At 38.5% G+C, this 21,593-nt stretch overlaps 3 protein-coding genes across 3 annotated transcripts in view; 1 reads left to right on the top strand and 2 right to left on the bottom strand.

The window, feature by feature from the left end:
- Nucleotides 1-21,593, top strand: part of ca12 (carbonic anhydrase XII) — a 37,346-nt gene that overhangs the window by 3,267 nt on the left and 12,486 nt on the right. The window lies entirely within an intron of this gene.
- Nucleotides 1,272-9,712, bottom strand: usp3 (ubiquitin specific peptidase 3). The gene is made up of 15 exons (XM_034204941.1): nucleotides 8,882-9,712; nucleotides 8,234-8,294; nucleotides 7,638-7,775; nucleotides 7,312-7,395; nucleotides 7,031-7,112; nucleotides 6,681-6,760; nucleotides 6,015-6,128; nucleotides 5,564-5,677; nucleotides 5,247-5,396; nucleotides 4,793-4,899; nucleotides 4,549-4,629; nucleotides 4,311-4,429; nucleotides 4,112-4,225; nucleotides 3,020-3,087; nucleotides 1,272-2,389 (listed from the first exon to the last, which is right to left on the bottom strand). The coding sequence occupies exons 1-15, from the start codon at nucleotides 8,970-8,972 to the stop codon at nucleotides 1,966-1,968; spliced, it is 1,827 nt and encodes a 608-aa protein (XP_034060832.1). The 5' UTR covers nucleotides 8,973-9,712; the 3' UTR covers nucleotides 1,272-1,965.
- Nucleotides 17,103-20,641, bottom strand: si:dkeyp-73b11.8 (inter-alpha-trypsin inhibitor). Its single transcript, XM_034204947.1, has 6 exons — nucleotides 20,535-20,641; nucleotides 19,462-19,653; nucleotides 18,687-18,863; nucleotides 18,507-18,551; nucleotides 18,289-18,367; nucleotides 17,103-18,165 (listed from the first exon to the last, which is right to left on the bottom strand). Exons 1-6 carry the CDS (start codon nucleotides 20,596-20,598, stop codon nucleotides 18,072-18,074), a joined length of 651 nt encoding a protein of 216 aa, XP_034060838.1. The 5' UTR covers nucleotides 20,599-20,641; the 3' UTR covers nucleotides 17,103-18,071.

Below are 21,593 nucleotides of genomic sequence, written 5' to 3'. Positions count from 1 at the left end.
AATAAGGCAATTGTCTTTTGTATTACAAGTTTTCTGAAATAGCATGTTTAAATATGCAAATGATCTATTATCTCATTAAATATGCACATATTTTAACACATTTCAGGAATCGAAATCTGAACTTTGGATATAGCCAGATTCAAAATTCTTGTTTCATTTTGTAGTCATATTAGTATCTAAGGCTTTTACAGAAGGGATATTGGATATCTCTTTTCATCACTCCATAAATCAGAAAATACTGTCAACAGCCCTACAATATCCATTTTCGCCATGTTTTTAGGTATACAATGTTGTATAATTCAGGCTATGAATTATATATGAACAAACCCTTCTGTAAAAGCCTTCATAATATTGATAGGAATATAACTGTAAGGTTTGGTGTATGTACGTGCTACTGAAGTTGAAATTTCGAACTCAGAGTAGGAGAAAAAACTCATTTTGAGAAAACGACCTTTAAAGATTGCAGTGAGGCGCTAGCTAAACCCTCCTGTTCTTTGGATGACAGCTTGCGCATCGACGCACTCCGTGAAGGTATTTCCTGTTCAGGGTCATTTTTTTTTATAACCTTGCTTCGTGCAAGTGACAATTGTTGTCGTCTTCTCTGTGAATGTTTTTTTCGCCGTTCTTTTGGCATTTTGAGATTTCAATTTCTAGCTGAAAGCTAACCAGGAAGTGTTTTAGCACACCACGTGACGCATCTGAACGAATCACGTTGTCAGAAATTGACACCAGCCAATGAGATTTCGTTTCTTGGTTTAAAGGAAATGACCATATTTGGATCCAATGAGATTGTGCAGGAGAGACACAGCTTTCCAGCGATACCTGTTGACATGGTGCACACAGCGGTCGCGGTACTTTATGTTACGTTAGAATGCTAACTTTTGGTGAATTTAGGAGAAATCTACAGACGCAAATAGACAAACTATAGTAACATAAACACTTAAATGTGTATATTGTACGTTTTCCTTCCAAAAGCCTGAAAGAAAACATGTTATGGAATCAAAATAGCACAAAATCTCAAAATTGACCAGTACTTGAAAAACGATGTTTTTGCCTGCCGTGTCTCGCCTTAAGTCAGTAATGTGACCTTCTTCCATTTAAAAATATTACTAAAACAAAACATTAGCATTGACTGAATGAAAATACTTTTAACTGCTCAAAAGAATAATTATAGAAATAAACGTTTGTGTTTACATGCTGTCTGTGTTAATGGGTGGGGCGGTTCGATCTCAGTGGGGTTCAGAAAGAGTTGTTTTTTTTCACAGAAAAACTAATTTGAACAAGATTCTCCATTGTATTTCAGCATGTTCATATGATACATGTTATAAAAGTAAATGTAATAAGGACATGTTATTAAGTCAATTTCAGATCATCATAAAATGGTAAAATATACTCCAACGTCATTACAGACAAACAAACATTATGATCCTTTCTTTTACAATGGTTCTGGTCAAGAAGTTAAAACAATTTTCTAAAGCCTAAATGATCACTTCTGACTTCAGAGTCATTAAATGTATTGGATTCTAGATCCTAAAATCTCTCCTAAATGACTGAAAACAGAACTACACGATTTTTAAGTAATGGAAATAACAATATTAGAAACTTAAAAAAATAGAAACTCCAATTATTGATAATGACAGTGTGTTGACACATCCAATCTCTTCAGTCTCGGCTAAACATTGGACCAACTGAGGTTTTAAAGGCTACAGCTTAACTTTATCACCTTTTGAATCTGTTACACAGAGGAGTCTACCTCAACTGAGGAATACAACAACAAGGAAATTAACGCAAAATGGTTATCTAAAGAAAACCCAAGCAGCCAATTTAACAAGACGCAATCATGCAGTTCATAAACATAAAAAAAAAGAATACACAAACATTAAATATGAAAATTAACTATTTAGAATCAAGCACTGTGAGACATGTGATTGAGGTGAAGCTATGGTAATAAGCCTTGTGACGAAATCATTGTGCGACGGCTTGAATAGCTTGGTTGTCCTCCTCTGATGCAGCCTTGTGTGAGGTATTATGTGTTGCAGGCTCTATTGAAGCCATTTCTTCACCAACATTTTCCAACGCAGCATTATCAGGGGCCACCAAGTCCTCTGTCTTCATGTGTGAGGCTGCTGCGTCCATCAGAACCATGTCTGCTGCAACCTTGTCCTGAGCAACTGCTTCTGAAGGGCCGCTGTCCTTATCCACCGTCTCTGCATCAGGCTGGCTGTCCGTCTTCTCTGAGGCCACCTGTCCAGTCCTCTCCACGTAGAACAGGATGTAGGCCTTGGCCTTCCTCACTGTCTCCTCACTGGTCAGAGTCACTGTGCTGTCGTTGAAGTGGTACCAGCGGCCCTCGTGGCTACCATATGCTGTATAATGTCCTGATCCAACCCTGGAAACACAGACACATATCATGAACTGCTGCCTGTCTACCACGCTGCATATATTGCTTCTGCGGTTAGAACACAATCAGCTCAGCAGAACAACATCGCCACTTAGAGGCCAAAAGTAAAACTGCAGCAGTGTGGGAAACATTTCTTGGCATATCTTATTACATTTTAAAGGACTCTTACTAATGCCTTTCAGCATTTAGTGGATACATACAATGTTTAACTGCAGCTGTCCACAAGGCTCTCAACAAAATTGCATTTGACTTTTTAATACAGCCATAGTATGACCAGCCCTGCCAAAAGCCATAGGCAGAGCTGGTCAACAGATGCTTATGTTTAGATTTACAGTTGTGTGTTATTCCTTTTTCTTCTTGAGCTGTTAACTATGCTGCCATGGTGACAGAAGCACATCCTGCATGTGTCTGAACATGTGATAATATGTCAGCTGTCAGCTGGAGGGGAAAATCACCCATCAACCCCAAACAAGTCTGAGATATTCAAGATGCTGCAGCACTCTAGATGCTGTTCATGCTTATTAAAACAGCACATTATAATCAGAGGGATGAAGCTTCAGCAAATTAATTACAACCTCTCCATTTATGAGTTTAAACCGGAATAATTCATGTACTCACCCAGATCCATGATGCACCACGACATCAACAAGATCATACAGGCAGCTGTCTGGCAATGCATTATCTGGCTGCAAACATAAAAAAAGACAACATAAGATATTTTCTTTTTAGACTTTTCAAAGATTTACAACTTAAAGGAGACATTTAGCATCTGGACATGCCAGAGTTTCACACATAAAAGTCTTCTCACATTCTAAAACACTTCAGCATGTCAGAGGCCTAAAAAACACATGTTTTAAATCAGGACATTTTGAACAGTTTACACAAGGTAATGTGTTTTTTTGTTGTACTACTATTAATTATCCTTTCAGTTCAGTCATGCTCTGTATTGGAAATATGTTGAATTGCATTGTCCCCATCTAATACAAATACATTTAAATCAGATATCTGTGAAACAGTGCCCTCTGCAGGCAATTGTAAAGAGACTTCCGAAAGTAAACACCAAGTAAAATAGTCAACATGCAATACACAGATCTCGGGTTACGAACTCACAAAACATATTTTGTTCACTTTGTTGAAATGGATCCATCATCAGCTGACCTAGGGTAACATTTAGATTGACTAAATCACCAGTATGGCAAAGGAGCTATTGTAATACTCATCTATAAAAATACTTCAAATAGTCTTTTCTTCAGGCTGTCTGCGGCTCCTCTGCCAATCTGCCATTTTGGTTTACTGTCATATTTCCAAATGCTTTACCAAGTTAGTTTCACAAGCATTTCACTTGAGATCTTTCCATGGTGTGACTACTGTGTTGACTCTTTTTTTAAGATACCAAACCATACCCCTTGGATTTCTATTGGAATATTCCATGACAGCAGAAACAGAAATAGGAAAATGAATGGCACATAAAGTCTTTGTAAGGATGTTTATTTTGCACAACTATCAATTATTTCCACAGAGGCCTGAACTGGAAGCAGCTGGTTTCTTTCCTGTTACAGTTCCTTCTGCGTCACTGGACTGTTCTCTGTCTGAACTTCACTTGCATTTTCAAAAATGATTATTCCTATTTTTCATTATTTTAATCTTTTAGGAAATGAAAAATATATGTTGTGGAATTCCATGATCTGTATTCTTTAGCTTTTAACTCACCTCAAGTAGGTAGCCCCTCATGTCCAGGCCCTTCAGGGGAAATTCCACATAGGTGTCCACCTTGTTTCTCAAAAAGGCCGTCCAGTGGAACCTCTTTAGGTGCAGACACAAAACCTACAATTGGAAATAAAACCTCCAGTTATACTAACCCTAGCCTTTAAACTAGTGATGTAACATTATTGACAATTTCTGTCTCTACCTTTGGAAGCTTTTGGATCCAGAACTTCTTAGTGGATTTCTGTCGCTTCTTACACTTATGGCAGTAGTACAGCTCCGTTTCATCAAGCTCTTCCAGGTCAGTGAAGCTACGTACGCAGTCTAAAACAAAAACAAACACATATGTAATACTGTTATTATTTTCAACTATTTATAATGAGAAACTAAAACTGCCAAAAAACTGTCTACTGAGTCCTTATATCAAGCATTGGGAAACATACCACGTAGGGTGCAGGTTGGCCCCGGCTCCTGGTCCTTACTTCTCTTTTGTCTGAACTGACTGGGAATGTCCAAAGACAGATCTGTGCAAAAACGAATGAAAATAAATGATCTCGTACATTAAAGTGCCTCCATTATATACCCCTTAGTATTTGTGTTGATTATTTCGGTTTCATTGTAAAAAAAAAACTGATCTTTTCATTAATTTGTTGGCGTTTGTTGGCTATCAAAAGGTGGTTTTCTTACCAAGAAATGGATCAAACTTCCGCGATTCTGTTCCACATATCAGGCAGTTCACCTCATTCTGAAGTATGCCACCAAAATTGGATGTGACAACACTGGCAGTCCCATTGCTGTTAAACATAAAGCAGTTATAATCAATAAATGCACAGTAAGATTTTCTAGTGTTGAATCAATCAAGAATATGCAAACCTCATATTCTACATGTAAACATTCAATGATTAGATTGTTTAATAACTTAAAGTTCTTAAGGCCAATAGTAATATAAGTAAGTTATGAAATAAGTGAACAAATTAAACACATTAAAATAAAAATATTCTAGTAAAATATGCTATTAAAATAACAAAAAGGAAACAGACACTCTCATAAGCCATGTAATGGATAGCGACATGCCTGCAATGCTTAATGTGTCCACTTTGTCAGACAAATACAAAATAATTGGAAGGTTGCATGGGCTTACATGCAGCATTTGCCCTCAGCGGTGGAGAGTCGGACCCCCTCCTGAGGAGAGGCTGGGTGGGACGCCCCGTTGCGACCGCACTGGAGCTCCCTGTGGAGATGGTCCAGCAGGTACCGCATGAACTCATGAGCATCGTGCTGCTGATAGCCCCTGGACACAAAAACACAGCACATTACAAACACAACTCACTATAAGTTGCTCCAGTCTGTGATGCTCAAATAATATCTTGACAATAATAATCAGAAAACAGAACTGAAAAGAAAAACAATTAACTGCTCAGCGTGATCAGCTTAATTCTCTGCACACTGTTGGCATACCTGAAACTTGGCATGATTTTCCATATAGCATAAAACAAGGAGTCTGGACTGAAGGCCGTCTGGCTTCCTTGCCACAGGGAACAAAGGGTTTTCCTGAACTCCTCCACCAAAGACCTGTTCAACACAAAGGAAGCCTGTTTAATATGCTACCGTTAAAAAAAGAATAACCAGAAGACTCAAAGCTATATCGATATTCACACACACACTCACAAAGAAAGTTGTGTCAGATTACATTACAGTGTTTTTATTTTCTTGTTATTTGTTGTATAGCACTGTTTCTGCACTTTGACATTCCAGCCTTGCACTGCAGCAGAGTCAAGATAACTACTGATGTGAGTAGCCTCATGAGAAAGTGTCTATGAGATTTTGTTCAATGTTATGCTATTTAAATAAGTGTTAGATAAACAAACTCTGCCCATGAATCCTTGCTCATAGAAAAAAATGACCTTACACAGTGTTGTCCCCTTGGCTTCGGGTGTGGTACATCCTTCTTCCTGCCGTCTTCCCGCTGCGTAGAGCCACGGCAGGCAACTCCTTGAAATAACAGCTGAACTGCTGGATGTTGCTGTCAAAGAAACACATGATGTTGGACTCCTGAGATTACATTTCGGAAAATTAATCAAGTCTTTTACATTATTGTTGTCCCTCTGCCAAATTCTGCCAGTAGATTCACTGGTGATTAGATTTATTGACTTTCCCCGGGAAGCTGTGATAATATAAATACAACAATTTGTACATTTTGCAGATTAGATTCACGAGGCACATATCAAGTTGCTGCTAATCGATTTTAACACTGAAATGAAAGGAAATGAATGGCTGCCTGGAAAGTTGGCACATTTAGGTAAATGGTGTACTTGATACATTTTGCATTTCTGCATAAAGCAACTGTGAAAACACACCAGTCATTTGAGAGCCAGGAAACGTGTGTTTACCTGAGAATTCTGTCCTTTTACTGGATCTTGTTTCCATGCAGCCAGTATAAACTCCCCTGACTGTGCCCCAGACTGTATTAATAAAGGATGACTAACTGTGGGGCCCTGGGTCTACAGGGGCAGAGCCACTGAACCATGCTGAAGCCCAGTTTACCACATTCCTCATCTTCATCGCAGAGCCTTACCTGAGGGACTGCAGGATGGCATTCATGAAGCACGTGTTGCCCAAGTTCCTCAGGCCTGTAGCACCTAAAGCCAGGCCGTTCTGACAGAGACAAGTGGAAAAACAGAAAATATATGTGTTAATATATATATATATATACATTTCAAAAATGTCTTAGAAAAAATACTAAAGACTAAAAAGCCATCTTTAAGCTAACATGTAGAGATATTTTGAGAAGAGGCCTATGAAGGCTACTGTGACTCCCCCAGTGAAAAGACAGACTTGTGTTTTTTGTGCTGGAACACAACTGTGGAGAGGCTGCAACTTTTTTCTTGTTTTAAAATAAACAAAATTATATTTGTAGCCTCTTACATTGTCTTTTAACAACTTGCTGTCTGGAGCCAGGCTTTCCTGAAGTTTCCGTTTCCTCTGTCTGTCACCCATCAGCGCTGAGCTGTAGGAGGAAATCAAACATTTGATCTGGACACTGATCTTGTATTAAGCATGTTGTCAAACATCTTTGGTGTTCATCATTGGATAATGCAGATATGTTTTGGCAGATACATTTGTATTTGGCTTCCTCAGTCAAACACGGTCAAACAATCAAAACACAGAAACTAAATATGTAAAGACTTCTTGAGATCTGTACTTACTTTTCTAAACTCTGCAGATGTTCCCTCACCTTCTGGACATGCCCAAGTTTGGTGTCATTGACAACAAAATCATCACATCTGTAACTATAAAATCCACATTAGTCAAGACACATCAGATCACTGTTTTGCTTTTAATTAACATGTCATCGTTAGTGGGATTCATCAGAAGGATATTGCATTGGTTACAAAGGTTTAAAGGAACATTTGGTTTCTATTACCACAATATATCGCATCCTTTGATTGTTTTCATGACTGTACTTTTTGCAGGGCCCCACAGTGAGTCACAGATGGTAGACGTAGATAGGTTGGTCATAAAGGACACTCACCAGAAAACGCTGTAGTTGCTGCAGTCCATGCAAACGGAATGATGGGATTTCTCTTTCTCCTGTTTCTCGCTCTTCTTTTGGCTAATGCCAACAACCTGGCTCTCTTCAAAGTGTTTCTTCGCATGTCCATTGACATATCTATAGAAAGAAGACATTACTTTATAAAACAACACCTGGAACTATCAGAAAAAAACCTAAAATTCAAAAGTCTGCCCAAAAATAATAAGATTGCAGTTTTGATCAGAGCATCTTTTCCCAAGAGTAATCCATTTAAGAGTTAATATGAATCTTTTTCAAGAGTTATTAAACAGTAAATGTTTGAACAGTATTTCATGAATCCTCAAAGATTCCTCTCACCATCTGGTTAGAAACCGGTATGTCTGTCTGCTGCACACACACACATATATTTTAACCAATTTCCCAAGCTTCGACTACATTCCCTTTTCCAAACAAATATGGTAACTAGAAATGACATATTTCCTTGTTTAATTAGATTAAAAGAGTCTCTGAGGATTCTTGAAATACTTCCAAAACAGTTGACAAATTACCTAATTTAATCAAACTTAATTCCCATGTTTATACATATGCATAATTACCTTCCACAATGGACCATCAGACAGGTGAGGCAAATCCATGGACTTTTATTGGACCTGCATGCTAGAGATAGAAGATGGAGTCTTGGTTCAGAATTGTACAGTTTATTAAGACAATTAATTGCTCGGATTTCTCTCTCTATGTTGTATTACGATCTTGTTATATTTGATTGGGAGCCCCATTAGCACTAGCATGAGAATGTACTTTTCATTATGGTGTCACTCCATTGACACATGCAGCCTAACACATGTATACACACTATAGCCACATAAACAACCAACAAAACAGCTCATTAACAACATTCCCATCGTGTTAACCAACATTTAGTCACACACACAACATTATAACAGTCACAATTCTTCAAGATGGTTTACCAGACTTAATGTTTTCTTCTGCATACAAATACATAGCACTTCTTTATAACCACATTATTGACCTTATGTTATTACCTTTAATATGATTTGTTCACTGCACACGTATTGTTTATGAAATGTGTCCTTGTGATTTCTGTTGTTGTGACTTTGTATCTGATACAAACGTGGGAATATCACCAAAGGCTGGGATCCAAATGATTGACTCTTGCAGTCCCCGGTAGTATGTGTGTATCCATTAACCTCTTTACGTTGAATGAAGGAGTGACAAACACTTACCGCTGCAGCACCAGGAGGACGGAGTCCCGTTAGGAAACCTGGAGGTATCAAGAGGACAACTCATGTTTGAGCCAAGATGAGGGCACTCCATCAGTCCACAACTGTGAGGCTAACCTAAAGTTAGCACTACACAAACAAATCGATACCGGGAACCAGGCAGCTAACAATAGCTGCCAATTAACCTATACTAGCTAGCTAACGTTAGCCGACAAACTACTTCTGCTCACGTTTCCCTGTTTCCTTCCGCTAACGCAGCAGCTTCTATCTTTCGTGCATGATTTCAGGGTACAGCATTTAAAAGAAAACAAAGGTGATGCCGTTTTTGCCTTGATATATTATAAGTAAGAATAGTAACGTTATCTTTGGTGTATAAGGTACTAGGTAACTGCTGGTGTTTGCCACAAACAAATGGAAATAACTTGAGGAAGTGACGCAGTGAGTCCCGCGGCTGGGGTGTTTGCCAACTACAAAACAAAGATGAACACATTCTGAGAGTTCCGTTTGCCTACTTCCTGTTTCGCTTACACTCCCCGGGCCGCTTAGTGCTACATATGGGTCCCTGTACGTTTCGTTAGTTTTATATTTGTTTTCCTATTAGTGTCAGTTGTGTTTTGTATTGCCTTTTTACTTACTGAATCTGGGAAACTCTAAGATTTAGACCTAATTAAGCAATGTTGTGAGACTTAACTCGCGTAGAAGTCTCACGCATGCGTGGAGCAACCGCTTCACTTCCGATCACCATGGTGATCACAGGTAACGTTGTGAATTATGAGTTTAAACCTTAGGTTTAAACAGTCTATGGCAGGGGTCGGCAACAGGCGGACCGCGGTCCGGATCCGGACCCAGATGCCGACCTATACGGACCCGGAGCTATAATCAATACATTAATAGGGGATTTTTCGGCCCCTCCCGCTTTTTTAACGCTGATTTGGGTGACTTGTGTAATTCGTGGAGAACCGAAGAGTTTTCGTTTTGGGGGTGGGGAGTCCGTCCGTCAGTCCGACTGACGGACAACTTCTCACTTCAAAAAAGAAGAAGAAATCTAGACCGCAAAAATAATTAAACAAGCGAGTACTTGTTTGTCCTGGCCAAGGACAGGTTCCTTGAACACAACACGAGCGTAACGTGTCTTCACGTGATATATGTCTCGTCTGAAAGGAGTGCTGACAGAGAGCACCGGAACGCCGCTCCAGCCCAGAGCCATATAATAGAAGAGTTACGACAACGGAAGTCCAAAAACGGTTATCGTCACGTGGTTCATGTAGAAGAGGATCGTTTCCCGGAAGTTCATGGCGGGCAATGTGAATGCATTGATAACAGGAGATAGAACTACGATTTTTGGTAATTATTAGTGAATAAAGGTTTTGATTTGCAATATTTATACAACAAATCGATATGTGTATGTATTTACATCAATATGTTTTAAAAAATAAAATAGAATTTGCTAATATTAAGTGATAATATTAGGATTAGTGTGAACAACTAGTTTACATGTTAGGCTAACAGTGCCTTGGTTAAAGATCCTGTTGCTGTTTATTTATAGCTTTGAATTCTTTAAAACCAATATTATCTTCTTAAACTTGTATGGTAGTCAGGAGCATCACTTTCTAATGTTTATTGATATATTTAGAGGGAAGGGATCTAAAGTAATGCTTTAAAATTCAGATTAGATTAATGTCTACCATTTTCTTAAATTCATGGTAGTTTCAGTAATCCCATGGTAATTGAGGACACAAGTTATCTAATTGACTAATGTCATCTTTATGGCTTTCAGAAAGGACAGGAGACCGACAGGTGACTATCAAAGGACTAGCAGCAGCAGCATGATGATGATGATAAATGTGTTGTTTTAGGAACATCCATTGCAAATACATTGAATAGCATATCATGCAGTTTGTCTGTGCCTCTTCCTCCGTGTTGTCCTGGTTTGCTGTGCTGCCTCCTAGTCGCCACCATGGTTTGCTGTGCTGCCTGATGATGCTCAAATCGCTCCGAGAAAGGAGTACGAATGTACGGCTTCCCCACTGACACAGAGCGGAGGAAGCAGGAGCAATTTCATGACCAACAGCAAAAAAATATGTGATTTATATACAAACACTGCATTTGCACTTTTTCACAAAACGAAAACCACACCATTGGGAAAGCTTAATGTTTTGTTTAATACAAAAAACAGGGAAAGGCTTGAAAAACACTGAGAGTTGAGACTCAGGGTGCAGGGTGAGGGTCTCAGTGCAGGTATTCAGGCTCCATTGAATCCCCCTCTGGTTCTTGTGCTGAAAGAGGGATAAACAGACAGGAGAAAGGGTTATACACACCTATATAGCACACCTATTGGATGGGAAATTGCCTTGGGGAGATAAGGTGTGGTCTTTGTTCCCAACTGAAGTTATGGAACTTTATTATTTGTGAGTTTAACAAAGTATGACAAATGGTATCAGTAACAGATGTGATATGAATTTCTATAAAGTTGTCTCACATTCTTGGTCATATTGTATATACAGTATGTAATGAGTATAACATGTCCAGTAAGTATAAAGTGTTTCCTAATACTGTGTATTAAACCACTATGGAATATGTATGTGGGCAGACAAAACTGAGTTGTTCTGTGTGTGAAGTAACCTCAAGTCACTCCGCAGGCACATTTTGATGCAGACCAGTTTGTCAAGACAAAAAAGGGCAAGACTAGGCTGAGAGCAGAGGCTATACCCACCATCTTCGTGCATCGCCCTGTGGTCAAAAAGAGAAGGGCCCCTGCACCACGATTCACCCCGGGACCTGTATCTACAAAGCCCATAGCTCATGATCACAGCGATAGTGTGAAAGGTGACACAGGTATAATAAGTATGAACTCTTAGTAACAAAAGTAATATTTCTTATTTTTAAGTGGTATAATATTTTAAATGTTCGAACATTTACAGTGCCATGACTTCTACTTACATTAGTCTCAAAGATTGAGGGAAGAAGGGAAGGGATCACTGCCCTCCACCTGCCAGAGGAGCGCAAACAACAAAAACAAGCAAGGTGTCCCGTCATGTTCCTGGAAGTTTGGGTTGGCAAAATGGAGTAAGAGAGGGACTTGAAAAACCTTGGTGGCTGTCTAATCATGTTGTTACAGTTGTCTTGGTTACAGCTCTCAAGTTTTTTTTTGTGCCATTTCCACATCTTTAGAAAATATGAAAAAATTGAAGTGAAATCAACCTCTTCTCTGGAGAACAAACTTCGATTTCTCTGTCTTGTGAGTTTGCAGTCTTGCAGTTTTGCTCCTCCACCTGTAACATCACTGCCCCTCCACCTGCCATACAGTAGGTTACTAACAAGATTACTTATATAATACAGTGATATAATACATGTTTAGTATGCTTACTTATATAAAACAGTAGTATTAAACTTACCTTGTGTGTTCACTCTCACTTAAGTTCCTCTCCCTTTGCCATCAATCCAAAATCAGCTGAGCTGCAACATTATACACACAGGTAATAATCAACATAATCACAAGGACACAATATGGCTCTGCTAAAAACACTCACTCTTACACGCACCAAAGTTATATTTATCTAATATTTAACTCCCTCCACCCCCGCATACAATCCCGTTTAGAAGCCCCTCTTCTCTAATTCAACAACGTTGGACCAAATAGACGGAACGGAATTTACAATTAAAAGGCTGTTCAACGTGTGTTGCTAACTTGCTTCGGTATCCTAGCTTGATCTGTTATCTGTAAACGTTAATCCACTGACATCCTTTAATACACATGTTCAATTGAATCAGATGTACTGATAATATCCGCAATATAAATCTTTAAACTTCTTCTTACCTTTAAAAGTCCGTCACGAACGGTCTATTATGCTGCAACTCCACAGCTCTGCTAGCCTTGGCGCTAACTTCCGGGGAACGATTGAGAGGCTCCACGATCCGCCATTGCTGTAAAAAAGTGGTCCATTGGAGTGAACGGAGATGTCATAACTCTTCTATTATATGGCTCTGCTCCAGCCCTTCAAATATTGCAGTACCCATAAGGAGCCGTACACATGCCGCAGTGTTTGCGTGGCTGTGTCTTTAGTTGTAAGCACAGTGGCGATCTGTTGTTATTAGCATCTGGTTAGCTAGCTATGCTAACGAATTTAAAGAGCTTTTCTACAACCAGGTGGAAGAGAGCTCTCTCCTGAGAGGCTCACATAACCTCAGCTCAGTGAGAAGGTTAAGGCACACCTTGATATGATCATTATAGTTATTAATGAGACATTCGAGACTAAATCAAAAACAGGTATACAATACTATATGACAGTCACAAAAAAGTTGTTAAAAATAACAAGAATAGAGTTTAAAAGGGGAGTGATTTGTAAAATATCCAAAAATAAAAATCTGCTTACAGTTCTGTTTCATATGGGTGTTGAAAGATGGATCCATAGATCTCTTCATGTTGCTCTCAAAGTGCACCAGATTGATACATTTAACTTCAATATTTAAGAGGTTGCTTTTTCTTTGCACAGCATGAAAGAAAGGTCAAATGAATGGGCTGTGATTTTAGTTTTTTTAAGCAGAGGTTGAGTTCAATAATTTGTACGGCCCTCGGAGGATGTTGTAAAAATTGAAAGGAAAACATCTCTGTCTCCTATTGATCAGAGTATATTATAAAGAATAGCCAGTTAATTGAAGCATTATAGCACAGGCCTTTGTCAGATGGTATATTACGCTGTTTTTTTTCTGCTTCGAATAGTTCTCTCTTTTTTTCCCCATACCTGTGTTTGCATCACTGTAACCAATGAGTAGAGATGGGGTCGTTACTAAAAAAATGTAATATATTACATATTACATATTACTTTTTAAAAAAGTAATATATTACACTACTTCGTTACTCGCTACATAAAGTAACTTGTTACTTTACTCGTTACTTTACTCGCCGAGCATGTACGAACTGCGCATGCGTGAGTGGCAATAACTCTCCTTGCCAGCAGGCGGCGGTAGTGTGTATTTGTCATTCAAAACAGGCAACAACCGGAAGACAGAGAAGAAGAACAGACTGCGTGATATAAACAAACAACAAATAGCGTGTGCGGTAGCTTCACCTTAGCATGTGTTCTTTGCAGGTGTTTGTTGAGGTTTGACGTGGTGTTTACAGCAGTGGATAACAGCTTCTGGCCTGGACACAGTTTGCACCTCACCCTCACATTCCTGTCTATTCTTCGGACGAACTCAAAATAATGGGCATACCTCCGGGCTCCACCCCTCGAAAGTTATCGCTGACTCAGCCATGTTTATGCAGCACTGCACGTGGAGATGTGGACGCGCAAACCGCGCAGATTACGTACATATAAACCTGCGGCGGAAACCCCTCTAGTCTGTCAGTTTGATTATGACTGATTTTAGTAAGTAACGAAGTAACGCGTGTTGGGGCAATGTTAGTAACTGTAGTGTGATTACTGAATTATAAAAGTAGCGCGTTACACTACTCCGTTACCGACACAAGTAATATTATTACAGTAACGCGTTACTGTAATAATAGTTATCTATTTTTTCACCTACCTGTGTTTGCATCACTGAAACCAATGAGCACATGCATGTGTATGAGAATAGCCCTGACACCATTTCGGCCCGATCTAAACTCCTGGCAGGACAAGCTCCAGCTCAATTCTCGCACTGAATTTAAACAAAGTGAGTGAGGGACTGCAATATTCTTTCACACACACATACGGGTTTTGGGCCGAGGGCGACACCGTACTTCCGGTATCAACCATTTCACACGAGGTGCATACAGAATATCATAGTCAATTGCCTTAATCAATATAGTCAACTCTAAAATACATCATATATGCATTGGCATGATAATATTATTGTGACAAGTGGGGTATTCACCTGGTGTTTCCAGAAGATAGACGTAGATGCCAAAATCGACCGAAGGCCACTTTTGAGGGTCGTAATTCCATACATTGTACATCCAACAACCCACACAGCTCTAGTTTACGCTGGTAACGACCTAGAGCACACCCCTCAAGTCCAGAGATGTAATCCGAAGACATGCAGCGATTTCTTCGGTCGTTAATTCAGAAAAAAAACCTAGTGCGCTCTGCCTGGCTACATTAGCTATCTGTTTATATTAGCATCGCCAGGATTTTTGCACCTCCAGAAAAATGGCGTCTTTATAAAAAAATATATGGCGCGCGTTGCATTGTGGGTAGCTGTGACGTCACTATGTGTGAAAGAATAAGAGGGAAAGAAAGAGAAACTTTAAAACTGTTCAATTGTTATGATGTGTAAAGACTGATATTGTTCTATAATCGGATGAAACTGTTAAGTCATGATGTGAAACGGTTAACAAAGAAAAAGGGAAACTCAAGCTGATGCTACACTTTATTTTATTTATCTAAAATGAAGCACTTTTAAGATGCACACATTTTCAAAAGCTATTTTATTTATTTTCTCTATTTTATTTTTAAATGCAGCCCGAGAGGAACATTACACATAGCCACAGTATTTACTGTATATCTGTAGAGTTCAATGTTAATTGACGATAAATATTGTTGTTTATGAATAGTACTTTCTTTATTTGATTGGCAGTCAGTTGTTGATTACATGCAGACGTTGATAAAGCTACAGCTACTTCAATATCACACTAATTCATAAGGCAACTTAGACATTTCGATGTTCCGGACCTTTGCATGGGGACATTTTCTCTAATTGGACCTCGTTGAATTTTAGTTGAATACCCCTGGTCTATGGTTTAAACCAAACTGAGTTCCATTGTTCAAACAGCTAAAACGTACACCTTTTATACTTATGTTATCATGTTAAGTACTTTATCATGCTTTTTGGAACACAGACACCACCAGCTGGCACAATAACACTTTATTTCATCTTAAATTAAGAATTCACGTGAAGATAGTTTGGCATGACAGTAGCCTAGAGACAACTGATTGTAAATAATTATCCTATTCATGTTGATGAAAATGGTTGGCTTAAATGTTTTGCATGTGCGGATTTTAACTATGACTAATTTAGAAAGCATTGTCCTCCATTTTGATAACGATACACCCGGGCCCTTTCTAATTTCTCGAACTCCCCTCCTCGACTCCCCTCCTCGACTCCTATCCTCGATACTTAGTCCCGCCCACAGGAGATGCGAGCCGAGGAGGGGAACCGAGGAGAGAGGAGGGGAAGCAGCAGGCGGTTAGAGAAATGAGAACTCCTCTCCTCTGAGCGGTCATTTTAAAGAGACGTCCATTAATGATGACAGGAGGCACAGCAGCCCTCTGTCTGATGGACAGATGTGTTCATGACGACTTATATATTTACTTTGTATTCATTCACAGTGCGGTATAATGAGACAATAACAGGCTACAGATGCGGACACACACACACACACACACACACACACACACATATATATACATATATATGTATATATTTTTATATAAATATATACAATTTCAGAATCAAACAGAGCACTCTCATAATAACGTAACACTATCAGAGACTGGATATATCCCCCTCTCTCCCCTCTGGTCGCTACAATGAGGAAAATTACTAAAGCAAATAAAGAGAGTAGGCCTGTTATACTGAGTGATATATATTATACACATAGCTCTGCTTTCTGCACGGACCTCACAGCTGTTCTCACTGTAAACATCGCGTCGCGATGGGAGCAGTTAATAAAATAATATCCAGGGGATGCATGCAGAGCTGTCATTGGCTGAGATAAGTCCGGCCGTGCGTCACGACTCTTTGAAACATCTCTGTTCCCGGAAATGCATCCACGAAGGAGCCGTGGAGGACCCATCAGTGTATCCTCGGTTAGAGCTCCTGCAGAGAGCCTCCTCGACGCTCGATCCTCGGTCCTCGAAGTGCATTTAGAGAAATGAGATGTCCTTCAACATGGCGCGCTGAAATTAATTGTTCCGGGTCACTACCGGAGGACCGAGGAGTCGAGGAGGGGGATTTGATGAAATGAGAAAGGGCCCTGTTTTCCCCCTCTGTGGACATCAACATGTCAAATATTCTTCATCACCTTTTCCCCATACTACATCAAATCTTGACCAGGAGGGTAAGAAAGTAATGTATTCATTCACTGAAAGAATAATGTTTTACACAGAAACTGCTCTTTTTAAAAAACTTTATTTCGAATGAATGATGGTCATCGATAATTGTATGAATGTATACACTACAGTGAATAACAACAAACTAGGCTACATTGAAACATATTTGAATAAAGTAAGACCTTCCATCGTTTTCTTTGGCAAAACCGCTTTATTATCCAAAATACAAAGCATGGCCATTTTACATCACAGCCGTAAGTTTTAGCATACATGGGAGAAAATGTAAAATGTTGTTTTTTGACACTTTTATATTGAGATGTTTGCAGACTAAAACAATAGATTCAAAAATGCTGAGCAGGTACACATAATAACAGAGAGTGTGTGGTCATCACTTCACGAAAACAGCTCTAAATATATGTTGGGTTTACAATTGGGACGTCCCTACAGAAGACATTTTTCAGCAAATCTTTGAGCCAGGTGATCATGCAGTCGTGTGTTGGCAATTTACAAATCAAGGTGTTTTTCATAAAAAGAAACCTACTTGCTTCAAATGGAAATATTTCCCCTTAAAGTTACTATAGGTGTGTTCATTCATTACTGATTTGCCAATTTGTTTTCAATTATTCATTTTGTCTATAGAATTTTTGATAAATCAAGTCAAAAACCATTCCATCACTGGATCCTAAATGATTTCGTCCCACCAACAGTCCGAAAACATGTATACTTTAAAATCAGATAAGGCAGATGAAAGCAGCTAAACAACTAAAACGCTAGAATAAAGGAAACCTTTGACATTGTGCCTGGAACAACAATCTTGACAATTACTAACTTATAAAAGGTATCTAATCAAACAAACAAAGCAATTAATTGACTAAGATCTGGTTTCTTTTGATTACAGAACGGCTTATCACGTTTATTTTTGGATTGCTGAATGAAAGCTTCCAGGAAAAATACAACTTAAAAAACATCACTTTGCACAAAGGTGATAAAATACAAAATTGATCAAAATTGCAATGCAATTGTAGCTATTAAATTATGTCAGTAAAAAAAAATCTAAATTCATCTTAAGTTGTTATGTTTAGTATCAAGGCCTGTAGAATTAGAATCCAAATCCAAATTAATGGTAACTTTGCATATTGCTATTGAGGTGACAGGATTTTCTATGACATTTCAATATCCTTGTCGCCCTGTAGAGGTGAGCCAGACTGGGGTTCTTTACTTTTCCCTTCCACCTTGTTCTTGGGGTTCTTTTTCCTAAAGAAAAAAAAATAGATATAAAAAATTACAGGAGAGTAGTCATTGACAGCAAGGTATGTGTTTTTCATTTTTAGTGTTAACTCCTTATGTAAAACTGAAAACAAAGAAAAACAGTCTTACTTTGACTGAATGGTCAAGACAGTCACAGTTATGATGATAGCGGCAACAATGAGGGCAAGCAGAACTCCACAGATGATTGCTGTTAAAGAGGACAGATGACCGGGATGCATGTTAATAGATTACAAACTAATATTCAGATAAAAGTATATGAAACATGTTTTATGCACTTAACTAAAACAGGGATGTATTTTGCATTAGTTCTTTGTGTTTCTACTGACCAATGGGAGTGTCCGGCTCCTCCTCCTCGGCTTCCTCACGATCATCTTAAGTCCAAAAACAATTGACATCATGTTGAAAACATCATTGTATTACATTTAAGAGTATACTTGCCTCATTAAACACATTTGATATTTTATTATTTCAGTAAATGTGTACATTAGACAGAGATTAGTGCTCACCGTGGATGCCATCACAGGTGGCGTTGCAGCTGGTCTGGTCAAAAAATCTGTTTCCGTTTCCGATGCATCCAGACCAAAGGAACTTTTTGCATTTGTCATGGACAGAATCGTAGTAATACCTCAAAAACTTGCCACTGCAGCCACCTACAGCATGTTTAAAGTGGCAAGCTTGGACCACTGTGAAGATAAAACATCATCCTTATTAGTCATAACAGTGGTCAGAGTTTATTAATGAAACTCATTTAAAAGTTAGGATTTGTTATGTATATAACAATTCTCATTTATTGATACAGCAGGTGGCAGAAAATATCATTAAAACTTCAAGCAGTAGTTTTGCCTTTTAACCACTGGGTGGCATATTGCTAACATTCATCCTGACACATGTTTTTTTCCTGCATCCTCGAAGAAAGGAAAGCGGCAAAAGTTATTTGGCAGAAAAGCAATGGAATCGTTATTATTTATAGGATACAACAAGCCCCTCTTCATATCATCTCTTTTTCTCGCCCTCTTTCCCTCATCGAAGAGGCCTTATGATGATGTAGCATTCCCTTTAATGGTCCTTTAGGCCATAAAAATACCTCATGGGCCAGTTCATGTTCCAAAGTCCTCAGACAACAGGAAGAATGTTTTTTTTCTCCACACTGTGTTCATCTAAATGTAAGCGGTCTTTGATTTTACATTCGTCATTTTGCATGTTTAACAAACATTGAATGGTAATTCAGAATAAACTGGAACCTTACTATTCTTTCACTATGAGTGTTTAAAACCATCTTACCATTCATGGGGTACTTTGCCTCTGTATTGGTGGAACAGTTTCTTATGCACTCTCGTTCATTTTCAAATCGGTTGCCATTTCCTCCTTGGCCTTTGTATATGAAAGGGTTGCACTGATCTTGGACGGGGTCATAAAACAGAGAGAAGGTAAAGCTTGTGCCTTCACCTTCATCCTGATCCAATTGGCAGAAAGCTGTTGGATAAAAAAAGAAATATGGTGTTAGCTATGTTTTATGCAAAAGGCGATTATCTTGTTTACAGTATTTGGTAAGTTATAGGTGTTTCTGTTGAAATCTCCAGCACATAACTAATGTTTAACTAACCCCATCAACAGATACCCACTCCCTCCTTTTATGATGGCAATTACATGTGTCATTTATGGTGCATTTTCAGTCCCGCTGCCCTTTTATAGATATCACCTCAAGGAAGTGGTTTCAAACGGTTTCAGGTTTAGCTCATTGTGCTCAGGCTCAGACAGAAATTATCTGTGTTTAAAAGTTTGAGAATTATAGAGAAGGGAATTGTCCAGTCAGCTTAGCACAATTGTTAGCAGTGTGTTAATAACATTTCTTAGAAAGTAAACGTACAGTAAATACCATCTAGTCTTTTTTTTGACAGCTAAAGACAATCATTGTGGGCTTCAGTCGCAAGTTGAAGCATGGAAGTCAGGGTAAAAAACAAGTACAATACAATTATATCCTGCTGAGAGTCTAGACCTATGTAATCTACTCAAACTTGTATCCCATCAGGTCTATTGATTTCTGATGGCACAGGAATCTTTGTTATACTATACATGATTAAGCCCATTTATTGAGTCTTCCGCAGATGTAACCGCCACTTTTTTTTCAGGACCAAAAGTGAAACTTCATCTCCTTGAAACATTAGATAAAATAATAACAATGATATAGAACCAATTTTAAAACAAAGTATTCCTAAATAAAAGCAGCAATACAAGGCTAGCACTTGATGAGTCTGTGTGCTAGCATGGCCTATTCTGAAACATAAACCTCTATAAACTAATTAAACCAATCTCTAGTTACAATTTTAAATGAAGAAGACAAAAGTTTGATGTACCTGGAATCGAATTGCTGATTTCGAATGCAGCAAAAACCAAACCCAGAAACAACAAGAGCCTCATCTTGCTGCTTGTCTTCGAGCTGTCTCTCCTGGAGTGAGGCAGGGTTGTAAACTACAGTGGGAGTGGGTTGTCATACTGACCTTTGGACCAACATTTCCCTAATGGTGACAGCTGCAATCGAAACAAAAGTTAATGGCAGGGATATGCTTCTCCTTTTTTCTTTTATTACCTTTACTATAAAGAGATTAGAGATGTTTTTTTATATCAGAGTGTAGCATATGATCAATAGAACAATAGCATTTTGATGGGTGTTGTTTGAAAGACCTCACACATCATTTAGGGAAGGTTAACGCTCGAGTTAAACACGATACCTGCTCCAGCACAGCAACACACACAAATAAGCATTTCATATTTATTTATTATTTAATATGAGTTAAATTGCAGTTTTGTTCTATTTGTTATGCAGTATATTAAGACAGTTGGCAACACAACTAAAGACACGTAGATTACTACAAAGAGCATCATGTCGTAAAGTAACCCCAGGAAAAAGAGAGTTTAACCTCTTATTTTAGTATATTATAGTCATGTAAGCAATCATTTCAATGTAAGGCTTGCACCTTTAATACATGATAATCCTTATCATGAGCCAAGGTTACATTATTGTGTCTTGTACTAATACTTTTATAGATTTCCTTCTGATGTGTTAAAAGATACTCTGCATGAAGAATACTGTTTGCCTGACATGGTGTTTTCTGGTTAAACATTGCAAGTTGTTCTTCTCCCTTAATTGAAAAATCCCCAATCTAGGATTTTTTCCCTGCAAAACACACTTTTGTAAGGTGCATTTTAGACCTTAATTACCTTCAAAACTAACATGCTTATATCTTCAATTTGGATTAAAGGTGAGAAACTCCTCTTATCTGATAGTCATTTTGCACATGCATCATTCCTAATATCCAGTTAGTGAAGAAACAAGCAGCAACACATTTTTGAGTGAAAGGAGGCTTTCAGAGAAATACATGAGACTAAGATTAGTTGTGATATGGTAGAACTTT

This window comes from Gymnodraco acuticeps, unplaced genomic scaffold (assembly GCF_902827175.1).
Source record: "Gymnodraco acuticeps unplaced genomic scaffold, fGymAcu1.1, whole genome shotgun sequence".
In the NCBI taxonomy this organism is placed as follows: domain Eukaryota; kingdom Metazoa; phylum Chordata; class Actinopteri; order Perciformes; family Bathydraconidae; genus Gymnodraco; species Gymnodraco acuticeps.
Note: the sequence above shows the minus strand (reverse complement) of the source record. Positions and strands in the feature narration are given on the sequence as shown.